Here is a 17229-nt window from a genome sequence, read left to right as displayed (position 1 = left end):
ACACAGACACTGGCCCAGTTTTATAAATGCCATCAGAACATCCCTGAATTCCTGCTGCCTGGGAGGCAAAACCATCTGTCAGTTGTCGCCTTTGTGAGGTGTACAGTCTTGTTCAAAGATTTCCTCGGGATGGGATTTCCCTTGGAGTTTTGCCCACAGATTACCACAGGAGCCCCCTACTGTTGGGTCCCTGAAATAGCAGGCACCTAACCAGAATGCCATGAAAAGAAAACCACCCTGAGGTGCTTCATTACTGAGGAAATCTACCTGACAATACCCTGAAAAATAAATGAGTTGTAATGTAGTATCAGTTCCTCCCCCTCCATGAAACTTTCCTGCTTGCTGTTTCTCCAGTCAAAATCAGTTACATTCCAACAAGAGAGCTTTAATTTATCCCAGCCTTCTAGTTTCTTGTTTATTAATGACTTCTCCAAACATAAAACAATTGAGGGTAAAGCTAATGTCTTAACAATTGTACCCTTAGAGCTCCTAGCATAGAGGCATAGAGTGTAAATTTAAATATTTAAGAAAGAAAAAAAGAAAGAAAGAAAGAGAGAGAGAGAGAAAGAAAGAAAGAAAGAAAGAAAGAAAGAAAGAAAGAAAGAAAAAGAGAAAGAAAAGATAATTATTGGAAAGCTTATGCTATTAAGAGCTACTGAATATTTTAGAAGGTTTTAATATACAGGATGGTTTATCTAAGTAGGTAAACTATTACAATGCAAAGTAAATATTGAACCTTAATATCTAAGGTTAATAATGAAGATCAATCTAGGGTACCTGGGTGGCTCTGTCAGTTAAGCATCTGACTCTGAATCTCATTTCAGGTCGTGATCTCACAGTTTGTGAGTTCAAGCCCCATGTTGGGCTCTGCACTAACAGAGAGAAGCCTGCTTGGGATTTGGGATTTGGAATTCTCTCTCTCTGCCCCTCCTCCCATCTCTCTCTCTCAAAATAAAGAAATAAATTTTAAAAATATATTTTAGAAAAGAAAAAAATAATGAAGATCAATCTTATGGATAAAATATCACAATGATATTTATTAATTTTTATAAATATGTCCATTACAATATAGTGAATAATTCACTAGTATAACTCTAATTAGTTATTAATAGTAAGTTTTTATTCTTTTTTTTAGGGTTTATTTATTTATTTTGAGAGAGACAGAGAGAGTATGAGTGGGGGAGGGGAGAGAGATAGGGAGACAGGGAGGGAACCCCAAGCAGACTCCAATGCTTGGTTCAAACTCATGAACCATGAGGTCATCACCTGAGCCAAAATCAAGAGTCAGGGGCTTAACTGACTGAGCCACCCAGGCGCCCAGTTTTTATTCTCTTTAATTACCAAATTAAATACAGTAAAAGACACATTCTGAAGTCTATTCTTTATAAACACTTTCTTTTTAAAAAAAACATTGTCAGTGTAAAAAAAAAGAAAGAATACTTCTGCTTTGGCAGAAAACCAGACACATACAATTCTAGAAGTTAGAAATTTAGACTTTTAATATTCTTCATATCTTAATCTTACTACATGAACCCTAAGGACAGATCTTAATCCAGATATTAAATTAGGGACCTAAATTTCATTGCTTACTAAAAGATTAGAAGCATGTCTCCTATGACATATCTTCTTATATAGAAGCAGACACATCTTATTAAAATTTGAAACTGAACATGAGGTATTGATTTTTAACAGAAAGATATAGTAGCAAATTAAAGTGATGATAGGAAATCAGGTTTTAAAAGTCTAAAAGCCAAACTTTAATGGCTCTTGCCTGAAAAATGGAATGCTGTTATAGTGCAGTGTCAGTAAAAGGAAAAAAAAGAAAAAAAGAAAAGAAAAAAAAAGGCTGCTCTAGTCATTCAGCATCAAACATAAGGACATACTTTCATTTCACCAGGAACCAGAGTTGAGACAAATATTCTACTTGAAATGCTTTCTGCACAATCATTATTTTAAAAAGACGAGTAAACAGTATGATTTCTCTACCGTGAAGACAAATGAGAGGCTAAGAAAAAGCCAGGCAGAGCATACAGCTCAAATAAGTAGTTAGTAATAGTTCACCAAAGGCCCATTATTTTGCAAAATGACTTGGGGAGGAAAAAACAAATGTAAGGCATGATCCCAATCTTCTCAACTTTAGAATTTTCCTGGACAAATTTGGATCTATTCTTTAGAAACTTAAAGCTGCTCATAATGGAGGCTGACTGAGAATATTTCCCAAATGGGAAATTTAATGGTTTAAAGCATAAGCAGGAGTTGTTTAAGTTTGGAACACTTTCGATTTTACTGTTCGTTTTCTATTTAATAGAACTAATATAAAATAGGAATGTGTCTACTTTGTTGAAATATGCTTAAAAGAACAGGATCACACACAAACCTCTAATAACATAAAAGTCTTACTTGGGGGAAAAAAAACATGCATTCAAGATAATCACAAGTTACCTTGCTGGAAGAAAAGATGTTATTTTCTTTATTCTTGTAAAGCTTCTTTCTAAAACTTACGTTTTAGATTTAGAAAATTAATTCTGGAATCAGTGATGTTTAAATAAAATTCAGGTATAAAGAAAATCTAAGCGCACTAAACATGAGAAATTTTATGGATTTTATCAGATATACAAAGCCCAGGGTTAATTGCAGGATAGCATCAAGATAACATGTCTAGAATCAAGAGTAATGTCTCTTTATTGCTATAACCATAAACAATATATATTATTCAATGCTGGTTTGATGTCTTATATTTGTATTCACCAAACTAAGCCAATAAAAATAAATATGGCTGACATTTATTGAACACTTACTATATATCAAACATTATCTAAGAGATTTACATACATTTATCTTATTTAATCCTAAGAACTACCCCCAGGAGACAGCTACAATTATTATCTCCATTTTACAAATGACAAAACAGAAGCACAGAAAGTTTAAGAATTAGCCCATCACCTATAAAGAATAAACCTTGAGAATGAGTCAAGGGAATGTTTAAAATTGCTATAACTTTTGTAGCTTTTTTAAATGACATTTGGATTTGATATAGCATGGAGCAGCACACTTGTTTTTCACATTAAGTCTTCACACAAGTGCAAATAAAAGTACATAGTTGTGACATACCTTTATCAAAAATACTTGGCAATCACTGATATAGTCATATTCCAGTCCATCAAAAGAATGATAATGCCGGTCCCCATATATTGTGCACACGGCTGGGCATGGATAATATGTGCAATTGAACATTCCTCGTCGACAAACACTATCAAAAAAGAATGCCAGTTATCTTTCTAAGACATTTGGCTCTAATTAGTGGTTTTCAAGCAGTATAAACACTGTAAGGTTTGTATTCAAGAACATTCACTGAGCCCATGGCCCTTAGAAATATTGCCAGTTGGCTCAATAACATTTATTACACTGACAAGTTAGGCCTATATTTATCACTTTGTTTCAATATACTCTCAGACACCACAACCAAGCCTAAAAATTGTGCTTGGGTCATCTGATAAGAGATGCCAGAGTGAAAAATCAAATATAGTCCTGATGGCAGCAAAAAAGCCCACAATGCCATCTCCTATATTTCGATCAGTTTAAATACATTACACATGACATTGTTCAGGAGCTTGGAATTTGTTTCCACATTTTAAGGAAACTCTATTTCAGTTTTGTTCTGTGGTGTTGTTTTGGCTTATTTCCAAAAAGAAACATTTCCATTAAATGTGATCTTCTCTTTGGAACATTTATTACTTTGTTACAAACTTGAGATATTTTTACTAGTTAAATTTCCAAACTTTCACATTTCAGTTTTCTTCTGGGTTGAACAAATGTGCCCCAAAATAATGGTATGATTCCACTATAGATAGTAACTCTCCACCAACTCCTGAATGCCTTTAAAATCTTATTTACTCTGCCTCGATTTGTTTTGTTGCTGAAGTCAGTCACATTAAGTAAATACAAAATGATCAAATACAATTGCTTTGGAAAAACGTTGTGAAATAAGTGGATCTCATTACCAGGTATAACATGGTGTAGCAATCACTTCTCCCGAGAGGTACTCCCAATCTTTCCAGATGCATGGACAGCTTTCAGGAACATAACACTTTCCTTTGTGCTCTGCCATTCTTCCCAGGGAAGAAGTAAATACTATTTAGTATAAACTACTAATTTCAGTTTTTAAAAAATCAACAATCTTGTCATATTCAACACCATCTATGTTCCTTACAGCTGCCACAGGCATGTTCCATCTGACCTATGATGGGGTCAGATCTAATCTTTATCTCCCTCTTTTCACACAGTACCTTGCCTCTCATGGTAGTAAATAAAATGCCAGGCAAGTGATTGGATGCAATATTTTAACCTTTTTGGTATTGCTTAGCACCATAAAACAAAAACAGAAGCTTAAATTTCTGGTGACAGTGAGCTATTCTGAAAAGAACATTCAAAGAATAAGTGAGGGCTCTTTTATTAATATTTGCTACTTAAAAGAAAACAATCTGTGGGGTCTAACGATTTTTCAATAAAATAGTAAATTGTGAGATAGATAACATTTTCTGTTGCAGGACAAAGAGAGTAATCAAAAGCTCCTTATGGAAATGCTTAAATTTAAAAGCATGAGAATTTAGTTAAGATGTGCTTTGAATAAAAAGCATTACATGAAGTGTTTCACATTGTTGGTTATTAACATAAACTTTGATTGCTGGTTTCCTTTGATGTGTTATTTCCTTCTTGAAAGATTATCCCACAAAAAAGTATCTTTAAGTATCTATGAAATATAAAATTAAATCTCATAATCTCAAATGAGAATTAACTTTGTTGTATTTTCAAAATATTTTGATATGAAGATTAAATACGTATTGTATATGATATATATTCCAATACCCTTAATATAAATATATACATATATTTTTCAATATTCTTAAAATCTTTTCTCAAGAATTTATTTCATAAACAATAATAAAATATTACTAATAAAATTTAAATTATAATAATATAACTATAATATAATAATTTAAGGGGCAAGTGGGTGGCTCATCCGACTCATGATTTCGGCTCAGCTCATGATCTCACAGTCGTGAGCTTGAGAGCTGAGCATGGGGCCTGCTTAAGATTCCCTCTCCCTCCTCCTCTGTCCCCACCCCTCATGCGCGCTCTCTATCAAAAAAATAATGGCAAACTAATAAAAACAAATAGCTACTAAGAATAGACAAACTATATGAAGATTTTTTCTGAATTTGCTTTAAAATGTTATAATTCAGGGGCGCCGGGGTGGCTCAGTGGGTTAAGTGTCCGACTTCAGCTCAGGTCATGATCTCATGACTCAGGAGTTTGAGCCCCGCATCGGGCCGTATGCTGACAGCTCAGAGCCTGGAGCCTGCTTCAGAGTCTGTGTCTCCCTCTCTTTCTACTCCTCTCCTACTCGCACTCTGTCTCTCTCTCTCTCTCTCTCAAAAATAAAATTATTTTAATATTTTAATTTTTCAAAAATAAAATAAAATGTTATAATTCAATGCTATCAAAATTAACACAGAAGTCAGGAATCCTGAATTATTGCCTCTTCTCTCGAATTGAAATGATGCCATTTGTTTCCTTCTCTGCTTTCACTCTCACATCTCTTCTAGCACAGCACTGTAACTCCTTATTCAATGTACATGTTGTCCGTTAGACTTCAAGCTCCACTGGGGAAGACCATGAGTATCTTGATGATTGCGTCCCAATGTCTAGCATAATACCAGACACTCAGTTGTTGAGTGAAGGTGAATAAATGAACCTACCTCTATAAATGCTGTGTTATCTCATTTAGATTTCTCCCTCCAGACAACAGAGTCCTACAGTCTGCATTTTCTCAGCTCAACCCTCCCAAACTTCTAGCCACTTTCCTTGGGCATTGCCATGTCTCCTCTGCCTGGAAAACCCTTCTCCTCCCTTATTCCTCCTGAAAAACTTCTCATCATTTAAGACTTAGTTTAGTGCAATCTTTTACATCCCACACTCCCTATACATAGAAATTTATAAACATCTTTACTTTACCTCATTTCATCGCAATGAACCTTCCAATGCAAGTACTTCATTAAATGTCTTGCAAAGATAATAAAATCAACAGCACAAACTAATATTTTTGAGTGCTTTCTATGGCCCAGACACTGTTCTAACCACTTTAAATAGAGCACTAACTCCCCTAAACCTAGAGACAATCCCATAAGGTAGATTCTGTTGTCATCGTATAAATGTATTTTAGTAGCGCCCCCCTACGACACGGTAGCTCAACACAGTGTGCCACACATGAGTACCGTATGATGGTGCACTGCACATACTCCACCCCCATGAAATAGATATTTGTATGTACATTTTGAAAAAGAGGAAACTGAGATTCCAGGTGGTTAAGTCACTTGCCCTGAGATACTTCAGCCAATAAGGAGAGCCAATATTTGAACCCATTTCTGTATGACTCGTTCCACTCTATTACTTTCTATTTCTTTAATCCACAGTGATTTCTAAGCTGAAGTCTGAGGATTTTTCAGACTCGATAAATTGCTGTCATGATGATGAGCTCCACGAAAACTGGTGACACCAGGTTTATTGCCCTAAAATAAGCCAGCCAAGATCATATGGAAGACAATCCAAATAGTATTACCATGAATAGCTTTATAACAGAAAGTTCTATGTAATAAAAATTATTTCCAAATCATTCAGAGGCCTCTTAGTTAATTCCAACTATATTTACTTCAATATAAGACGACAAGGTGGGAGAAAATTTCTTTAATTTTTGTAATGAAGTTAGACAAGTAAATAAATCATTGTTGAACTAAAAGTCAAAGGTGACAGTAAATAGATAACAATAAATAAATAATGGCATCAACTGCAAACATATGAAACAAAATTAGGATGCAGCTTTATCTAATCACCCATACATCCTTGAGTCACAATCAAATCAAATAAATGAAGCAATGTTGTAGGTTTCAATTATTTTAGCGTAATAACAGTTATATTTCCCTTGTCCTTTTTACTAAAATGTCTTCCTCGCTCATCTGCTCTATAACTTGATTTTTACCTGCCTTTATTTTCCCATGCATGGGCAGTCGTTCTTTCAATCTCTTATGTCCTTCCTTTCTAAAGAGATTGGTACATTCCCAAGTCACTTGACTCTTTTACCTATTCCAGATGGGGACCATTTAGACAAATGCAACTCTCTTGAGAAACAGACCACAAAACCTCTTTCTTCTTTGCTCATGGTTTACACAAACTGAGCTCAGGAATCCCTCTGTGTGAATATATTCACCAAGGAAGAATGGGTGACCTGTTTGCCTTAGGTGGCCTCTCTCTATGCACTGCCTCAATTCACTACCAGAAGACGGAGGGCCAGTGAGACCAGATGTTATATGTGCCTGTGAAGAAGCTGATAGCTGCCAGATTCTGTATGTGCTTTTCCTGTGTACAAGGTATTACTGCTACTAAAGAAATTACAAAGATAGTAGTAGACACACACCATATCTCACAAACCTAACAGCTTAAAAGAAACTTGCGGAATAATCACTCAGCCAACGTCAGCAGAGCTGGGATTTGAACTCTGGTGTGTTTGAAGCCAGAGTTCCCACTATTACCCACTGCCCTATGTAGCCTCAACACACCAGTTTCTGTAACATCTATTAAATAAAACATTAGCATCACTATTATAACTTAACTTCAACGACATTAACAGCACCACAGAAAATACAAAAGATACACACTTAAAAGTATTTTGAATGGACACGGGGTCACTATCACTTTCCCAAAATTGCAGTTAAACCAGGAGATAAATGCCAAGTCCATCCTGATATGAATCCTCTCCTCAATTCTTTGTATTACTTTAATAATATTGTATATATAACATATGTGTGACATATTGAATCATTTGTTATACGTCGTATGTAGTATTTCAAATATAACATGTGTGATATATTACATGAATATAACAAAATAATTACAATAGTCTCCTAGTTACCAACTCAAAGTTAACCACCAGGCAGATCAACAATTTTAGCTATGTTTATAAATAATGTTATTAAGAGCTCTTGCATTTTCTGTCAAATCCTGAACGCTCTATTTTTTTTTTAAAAAGAGACTTACCCTGGAGCACAAACACAGCCACTTATACAGGGTGAGGATGGGGCGCAAGTGAAGTTCATGGCCAGGTTTGCGCATGTAGTCTCACAATTTACACCACCAGCTGGCAATTCAGGGTCAGGAAATCTGCAGTCAAAATACACTTTTCCCTCAGGACAGGCATGAACTTTAGAGAAAAAGGCACAGATAAAATACCCTTAGCATTGTATTTCCTCCACAGACAAATAACCATATTGACATGCATTTGTCATCAAAGCAGAATTCACCATAGAATATCTTACCAGTTATTGTTAGATGATGCTCTGACTCTGTAATGTTTGTTTGAGGAGCTTACAAACCTTTTCTAGGAAGACTCTTTTGTCTCCTAAATGTTTAAAACCTATTTTGAGTTTGAAAATCTTAACTGCCTTCCCCAAAGCAATAATTATGTAATTTTCTGAGGTCAAGAAACAGGGTATTTTGATTAATCCAAACATACATTTTCAATTTTGGGGGGACTAGTAATATAATACACTGAAGCTCTTACAAAGCTGTGTATTTACAATGAACACATAATACTTTTAGATCTTGCTCCACCTCTGAGTCATTATTTATATCAATCCTCACTATACTGTAGAAGTGCAGAAGTAAACATAATTATAGACAGGGTAAGGGCTACATATTCTTCCAGAAAGGTTTTGGGCTCAGAGGGATTAAACAAGCTCCCTTGTTTGGGGCCAATAGGATCAAATCTTGTGCATTCCTCTGTGAGAAGTCTGGCCACCTGGATTTTCCCCTCTTTATTCTCAGCCACACTGAAGCAAATGGGACAAGAAAAGGACGGCCCAGTTGTTACTGAGTATGTGTGGTCCTTGAACATACCCTGTAAGGAAGCCTAGATAGCTTCTAGATAGCTTGAATCCTTATCATTATGCAAATCCAGGGCCTATAAATCAAGGCTAATTTATAATAGCATATACAAGACCATGCAAATAAATAACAAAACAATAGCTCCTTTTTATCAGTCTAGACGCTATCTGTTATAAGCAATGAAAGTAGTGTTGTTTATGATTTCTCTAGAATTTCTGAACAATAACTAAAAATTTGAGGCATTATGGTGAAAAAAAATAATTTATAGGGTGCCCTAATAGATAGGATTTTCAGGAATGATTAGCAAGTGTTAAGTGGGATTCTAAATAGAGATGGAAGTAGATGTCATCTTAGAAGACATTTTTCATTAATGGCTGCTAGTCCTAGAGTCCAAGAACCAGTGGCAATGACATCACCTTGGTCATAAGCAGAGATGTAGAGTCTCAGACATCATCCCTGACTTGCTGGATCAGAATTAATGTTTTACCAAGGTCCCCAGGTGATTGTGTACACATTAAATCTGAGAAGTCCTGGTCTAGTTTGGCAATTACTGCTCCACAAGTGGGTTTCAACAGGTACCTGGATACATATGCCTAAAGCCCTCCATGCACCTGAGGTGGTTCTGGGGTAGGCAGCATCTAGGCAACAACATCCCCTAGGTCGATCAGCTCTGCCCCTCAGCAGCCTTGCAAGGTCACCCCAGGATGTCCTACAATTATTATAATTATGAAAGTGAAAAAAGTTAGGAAGCACTGGAGCACCATATTGAGGAATATTCCCAAGACTATATTCATGCACATTGGCAAGGAAGGCTGTGATGGATTTATGATTTCCAGAAAAATGGCAGCAGGGTTGGAGCTGCATTCTCTTTAAGGAGAACATCTACTAGATCTTACCAGTAGAGGGCGTTGCTGGCTCATCACATTTCACAGTCCCATTTGAACACTGGCTAGTAGAAGCAAACAAATAGTTAATTCATGAAGCCACAACTCAGTTTTTTCTGTATTTCAAAAACAATCAAATAAGTGTTTGGCTTAGCTTGATCCAAACTTTAGCTCCAACACTGAAGAGAGCTATTTCAGTTCAATATTTATCAAACATGTATGTACGGGGCACTGCAATGGGCACGGGGGATACAAAAACTGAAAGTCATAGCCTTTACCCAAGTACTTGTGTTCTAATAAGAAAGGAAGACATATAAATAAATAATTTATGCAGTGTGACATATGCAACATGGAAATATGTTTAAGATACAGAAGTAAAGCACAGAAAAATATCTTAAAATCTGTTGGCAACTGACATCAAGACAGTCAAAGAAGGTAAAGTCGGGACAGTTTTAAAGAATGGATGGAGGTTATGATATGGATAAAGCAGGAAGGCTATGACACTCAGAGGAGATGTGGTACAAAGCCACATGTGGTAGAATGGTGTTCCGTGTAACACAGTGCAATGCAAGAAGTGACAGGAGACGTAGGTGGCAAAGAGGCAAAGGCCACCTCCATTAAGACGCTAAGACTTTATTTATCCCGGAGACCTTAAGTGGAGAAGTAATATGGTTGGTTCCAATTCTAGAAAACTCATTCTGGCAGCAATGTTGAAGATAGAATGGAGTCACATTCTCCTTGCAAATTAGGATCTAAATTCAGGGCATACGGCAAAGCAAATCAAGCAAGATTAATCTTGAAAATCCCTTAAGAAGGTATCACTTAATTATATCTCAATGTAAAGAAGAAATCAAGATAGGAAACAAACACATCATTTCTGAATAACTCCAACATAGACAGTTTTTACTTCAGCTTTGGACCAGATCATGTGTTCTATATTTGAGCCCAGATGAAGAAGCAGACTAACATACATGGCCATATCACATGAAAACTATGCTTATGCATCATGTAACACTGAGATGACACTCAGAGCTATGATTTACTCACACTGTGCATGACAGAGAGGAACTGAGACATACAGATCTCAGGGCACAGATCCTGGTCTTCCGTATCATACTCTCTCTGGGACATAGGCTTTTTGAGAGGAACGGTACGTGAAGTCACTACACTAATAGAATTTTTTTTTCCTTATTGAGGTGGGATGGTTCCTTTTGCCAAGTTTACTGAAATAAATCCAATTACTTTAAATTCTACACAGATATAACACTGAGGTAATGTGGAAGGGGGCAAGACTAGAGGCAAGAAAACCAGATGGAAATGTCCAAAAAAGAGACAGTGAGAGACATTGCTAGCAAGTAGGGTTGGGAATGAGGGAAGGAATTTCACCCATATCCAGAAAGTAAAAAGTCCACTGTGGTTGGCAGTTACTGGCTGGAAATGTTGAGCAGGAGGAAAAAGTCAAAAATGGCTCCCAAATTAGTTTGGGAAACTGGCCGGTAGCAAAACCTAGGAGAGGAAGATTCAAGAGCAGGTTGCCTTTGTGTCTTGATCGAGGGGTGGTAGGAGATGGAGACAACAACAGAGGTAAATTGACCATAAACAGCATTCTGCCATAGATACAAAATAAGCTGCCGAGCAAAGTGGTCAATGGAGCAAGCACTGCAGAGCCAGGTTCCCCAGAATTGAAAATCGGCTCTGTTCCCAAGTTGTTTAACTGCCTGTGCCTCATTTTCCTCACCTGCACACTGGGGCTAAAGCAACAGTGCCAATCTCTTAGGGGTACAGTGATGAGTGTTTTAGTAATAGACATAAAACGTGTAGAATGGCACCAGGACTGCAGAACGTGCACGGAAACAGCCAGGTAACATTATTATTATCATTACTGTTACTATTATCTTCTGTCAGGTGTTCCTCTGGTGCCACTGAAAGAGGGAGCTTAGGAGTTGGATGAAAGTAAGTGTGGACTGCTGCATGGATGTGTCCTCATTTTCAACCAACAGCTTACAACAGGAAAGTGTGTTAGCCATGGATAAGTGTTATCTCACTAGGATCGACGTCACTAAGGAGGGGGTTCACTGACTCCAGTGTGTGATGTGGTTCAGGCCAACTGAAACCTCTCAGCAACTTGCCATACTTCTATTTGAGAACCAAATTAATTAAAGGGCTTCCATGTCGCTTCAATTCGTAACTGTTTTCTGCAGTTATGAGCATAAGACTTGGGCATTCCCTGCTGAAATGTAAGAGATATATGGCTTAGGGGTTCCTGAGGGGCTCAGTCGGTTAAGCGTCTGACATTGACTCAGGTCATGATCTCACGGTTCATGGGTTCGAGCCCCACATCGGGCTCTGTGCAGACAGCGCAGAGCCTGGAGCCTGCTTCTGTCTCCCTCACTTTCTGCCCTCCCCCACTTGTGCTCTGTCTCTCTGTCTCTCTCTCTGTCTCTCAAAAATAAAAATAAAACATTAAAAATTTTAAAAATATATGGCCTAAAAGGCCACATTAAAGTTATCTGTATATTTGAAATTACAGAAGTCACATTTAAATTTACAGTTTTGATTAAAAAATTGTATTAGTACATGTTGTCAAGTACATCCCCATCATTAAAATCTACCATAAGCCCGACGGTGTTGGGATGAGTTCCCCAGGTTGATAAACGCTGCCCCTGTAGTGACACCGGCAGTGAAATCTGTAATAATAAAAAAAAAAGGTTAAGTTAATAAAATGGGATATTAATTTTAAAAAAACACTAAAATCAAGCAGACATTATGCTCTGAATTGGTAACTCTGAGGCATACTCTAAAGATGACATTATTCTAGGAGCTGGCATGCAATTCTGTTATATGAATGGTAGGAACTGGTTACATCTGGAGTCCTGTGTACTTCCAGATTGTATTTTCTATATTACAAATTCTGTAACGTCTTAGTCACAGTACAGACTGTGTTGTTTCCGTCGCAAAAAAAAAAAAAAAAAAAAAAAAAAATGTCCCTGAATGCACTTCAGAGAAAAACAATTGATACATCATTTCAGCTTATAAGACAAAAGCCTATATCTCACATGAGATCGGAGGAATTTCTGAGTCCTGATAGACAGTCCAATCTTGCTCCTAAAAGCACTGTCATGTGACTGTGAAACAAACTTTGTTATTAATTTTGATATGGTTAAAACAAGTAGAAATAAACTTTGGGATGAACCATCACATTTCTTAGCTCTTCCTGCGGCTAGTAAACATGTACAGGGTTAAAAAAAACAAGTAAGTAAAGGTAAAGACATTAAGAAACATTAATGAAACAACTCACATGCAGATCTTTGCATATACGCACACTTATTTTAGGGAAAAGTAGCTGTTCAATAGTGGAGAAAATTTATTTTCCAGTAAATGGTGCTGAGTCAATCAAATTTGAAAAAAAGAGAGAGAGAGAAATGAAACAAGCATGAAACTCCATTTAACCTGTTGGGAAAAAGGAGAGAGAAACATTGGATCCTGCCCACCCATTCCGGTGACTTACATGGGCACGCAAAAGCTAAGCGTGTCTTCATAGTATTTGCCTTCAGGACAGTTGCAGCCCTCTGCACAGTCATCGTTACACTGCTCAGGGGCAGCGAGAGTTGTGCAGGAGCGGCGGCAGAAGGAAGAGCAGTGATGGTACAGCATTCCCTTCTGACACACGACCCCTAGGACGAAGGAGCATCAGTTGAGAAGAATTGTCACAGGGTACGGAGGCATTTACGCTGGGTTCTAGGTCTATGATAGACATAAGTTATGAAAAACAAAGATATATTACATCAATAAGCTTAGAACATTATAGAGGCTTGGAACAGAAACAATAAACAAATAAGCAAATAGATAAATAAGCAAATAAATAAATAAAATGCTTACAACTGACCCTTGAACAACACAGGTTTGAACTATGTGCGTTCGTCTACCTACACTTGGATTTTTTTCAACAAATACAGAATAGTAGTAAATGTATTTTCTTTTCTTTATGATTTTAACATTCTTTTCTCTAGCTTATTTTATTGTAAGAATATACTACATAATACATACGCAAAATGTGTGTTTATTGACTGTTTATATTATCGGAAAGACTTGTGGGTAAGAGTAAGTGATTAGTAGCTAAGTGTTCGGGAGAGTCAAAAATTATAGCGGTTTTTGACTGTGGGTGGGTGGGAGATCAGTGCCCCTCACTCCCACATTGTTCAATGATCAACTGTATTTGCCTCAATAGGAGTGGAACAGACGTATCCTCTTTTGAAACGGTTTTAATGTGACATTCCCTAACAGTCTTTAATAGCCTATACCATATTTTTTAATATTTAAGGTATTTTACATGTCCAAATAACCTTCCTGATGTCACATTTTAGATGTATTCACTGCTATATTGACATCATCTTGCTGGTGACATTATTTAAACCTAAGTAAACTGTAAGTCTCCTACAAATAAGGCAAAACTTGACTTAAATGATCCATACTCATAGCTTTTACTTTTCACTATCTGAATTGTGTTCATACTTTTTTTCTAAATCTTTCCAATATCTCTTTAGACCAAACCAAAATTAGGCTAAGGAAAATAATCTAAAAACACACCTCTAAAAATAAAACCTAGAAAATGCTGGATAAAACATAATTGAAATTATGTTAAATGTATAACCGATCTTGTGAGGAAAACAATGGGGGAGGGCTCATCTCCTCAGGTACCACATGAGAAGAGGGAAATAAAATCCAGAATTTAGAGGAAAGAGGGATAATGGGTCCAGGTAATCTTGAGCCTTACATTTAACTCATGTGGAAAAGAAAATGAGAGCTTATCCTTCACAAAGCAAGGGAGGAACTGGGAGAACTTTAATTTGGACCCTCGGGTCCTCAGCTGAGAGCTGTACTAGAGCAGAGATCAGCAAACTTTTTCTGTAAAGGGCCAAATGGTAAATGGCCTCAGCTTTGCAGGTCATACTATCTCTGTCACAGCTATTCAACTCTGCCCTTGTAGCTCAAAAGCAGCCATTGATAATGTGTAAACCTATGGGCAATACTCTTTATTTACAAAAACATAGAAAGCCGAAGGGTGCCAGTTGCCAACTCCCGGACTACAAGAAATCTGATCATAGTACAGGAAGATACCAGGAAAGCTTCTCTAATTCTGTGGGGCCTATGATGAAATAAAGTTATCCTCTGAGAAATCAAATCCCAGACCTACAACCTGTACAGTGTGGCATAGGCATCTACATTACTTTTATACTGACATTATTTTTGTCTTAGAAAACCCAAGCTGAGAAATTAATATCAAAACTGGCCAGTGATACCCCTGGAGTGATAGGAAAAAGTTTTATGAAACATTTAGGGGGAGGGGGTGGAGAAAGTGATGGTCCTAAAATCCAGGTCATAAAAGACACTAAAAGTGGCAGGGTAGATTAACAAAGATTAACTCATAAAAAAATTATAGAACGCATAAAGAAAGGAAACAGTCGGGGCACCCGGGTGGCTCAGTTGATTAAGCATCTGATGTCAGCATCTGATGTCAATCTTGATGTCAGCTCAGGTCACAGTCTCACGGTTCATGAATTCAAGCCCCCCATCAGGCTCCACACTGACAGTGCAGAGCCTGCTTGGGATTCTCTGTCTCTCTGTCTGTCTGTCTCTCTCTCTCTGTGTCATTAATTAATTAATTAATTAATTAATTAATTAATTTAAAAGAAAAAGAAAGGGAACAATCTACCATGAATGAGACAACAGACACCAAAACCATGAGATAATTACCTGTTGTATAACTTACCTATTTAACTACAAATCACCTGTGTTACCATATCACATAATGCTTTTCCATACTTCCCAATACTTAGATATGACATTTCTATGATAATTTTTTTAACTTTTCACATTATTTCCATTCCATACCTCAAACCATGCAGTTACAACTCTAATAATGCTCATATTAAAAACAGCAAAAAAAATTATTGGTGTCTTATCCAATATACATCCAATTTTAAGAAATGAAGTATTTCATTTGTTTTTCAGGTTTGCACACTATACTCATATTCCAAATATCTTAGGCGACACTGACCTTTCTTTTAAAAAGAAAAAAAACATAGTAATTACCAACGCAAAAATCTCTAAAGTGTCATCTGATCATCTTTATCTGTGCCATTATCATACTCACCACAGAATGAAATCTGAGCTCTGAAATCGATGCTGATACCACGCTGGCCACAGAGGTAGGCATAGTGGGCAAGAGCATTGCATAGACAGGTGCTTCCACACTTGCATGCATCATGGCGGCACAGCTGAGAGTATAGTCCCGGGCTAATGTAGATGTGGCAAGGAGCAAAGAGCTCCTGGTGGATAACATCACAGTGTGCTGCGTATCCAACTAAAAGACAAAAATACATACATACATACATATATACATACATAAATAACAACAACAACAACAAAAACATCAGCACCTCATTTACTAGTCTAGATCTTACCCTTAAGTACCAAATTCCAGAACTATCCAAGCATCTTGCTTTCCTGGAAGTACTGAATTGACTATTATTTTCAACAAGAGCCAATATTTTCCATTTATACTATTTTGTTGGTTTATCTTTACTTATAATAATATTGGTGGCAGCACTGAATCCATATTTAATAATCTTTTAGCAAAAAAATATTGTGCTATACCTGAATAATATGAGTTACAGAAGGGCCAATATAAATGGCCACAATCACCCCATTGCCCAAGGATCATCATAGAAAATCACCCTAATTCTGCTATAAAGAATTGGTGAGTATTGGAAGGCTTATCTCCAGACAGCCACACACAATAATAGTGGTGCCAGATTGTAGATGCTATGGCAACTCCCTGAAATACATAATTATCCAGGAAGGATTGGGAATCATCTCATTCCAACAAAGTCTCTGGGGTAAATGGTAATGTGCCAGTTGCCATATAGTCATTGAATACAATGTCTGCACAAGACACAATGGATAGAGCACAATGTCTGACAACAATGTTTGATAAATGAATCTATGAATGCATGAATAAATGAATAATGAATAGAAATTAGGGGTTGGGCCACATACTAAAGGCTATGAAATATAGGTCTATGTAATCACTTCTTGAAATCTCTTGACTTTTCCCTTGAGAATGACCAAATAGAATCATAGGAGTAACCAAGTTTGACACAGCAATCTAGATCCCATCTTTCTCCAAAAAAAAAAAAAAAAAAAATCATCCGTAAAAATGAATGAAGTCTTGCCATTTGCAATGACATGGGTGGAACTAGAGAGTATTATGCTAAGCAAAATAAGCCAGTTAGAGAAAGACAAATACCATATGCACACAGGATAATGCACACAGGAGCCAAAAAAAAAAAAAAAAGAGAGGCAAACGAAGAAACAGACTCTTAACTCTAGAGAACAAACTGAGGGT

At 36.8% G+C, this 17229-nt stretch overlaps 1 protein-coding gene across 1 annotated transcript in view; it reads right to left on the bottom strand.

Moving 5' to 3' along the window:
- Positions 1–17229, bottom strand: part of OTOGL (otogelin like) — a 141375-nt gene that overhangs the window by 80550 nt on the left and 43596 nt on the right. The window contains exons 19-25 of the mRNA XM_027071177.2: positions 15976–16185; positions 13330–13495; positions 12434–12508; positions 9834–9886; positions 8092–8254; positions 4002–4109; positions 3112–3250 (exon numbers count right to left, since the gene is read on the bottom strand). Coding sequence (XP_026926978.2) covers positions 3112–3250; positions 4002–4109; positions 8092–8254; positions 9834–9886; positions 12434–12508; positions 13330–13495; positions 15976–16185 — 914 coding nt within the window. The remainder of the gene's footprint in view (positions 1–3111; positions 3251–4001; positions 4110–8091; positions 8255–9833; positions 9887–12433; positions 12509–13329; positions 13496–15975; positions 16186–17229) is intronic.

The sequence above is a fragment of the Acinonyx jubatus genome, chromosome B4, assembly GCF_027475565.1.
Source record: "Acinonyx jubatus isolate Ajub_Pintada_27869175 chromosome B4, VMU_Ajub_asm_v1.0, whole genome shotgun sequence".
NCBI lineage: Eukaryota > Metazoa > Chordata > Mammalia > Carnivora > Felidae > Acinonyx > Acinonyx jubatus.
Note: the sequence above shows the minus strand (reverse complement) of the source record. Positions and strands in the feature narration are given on the sequence as shown.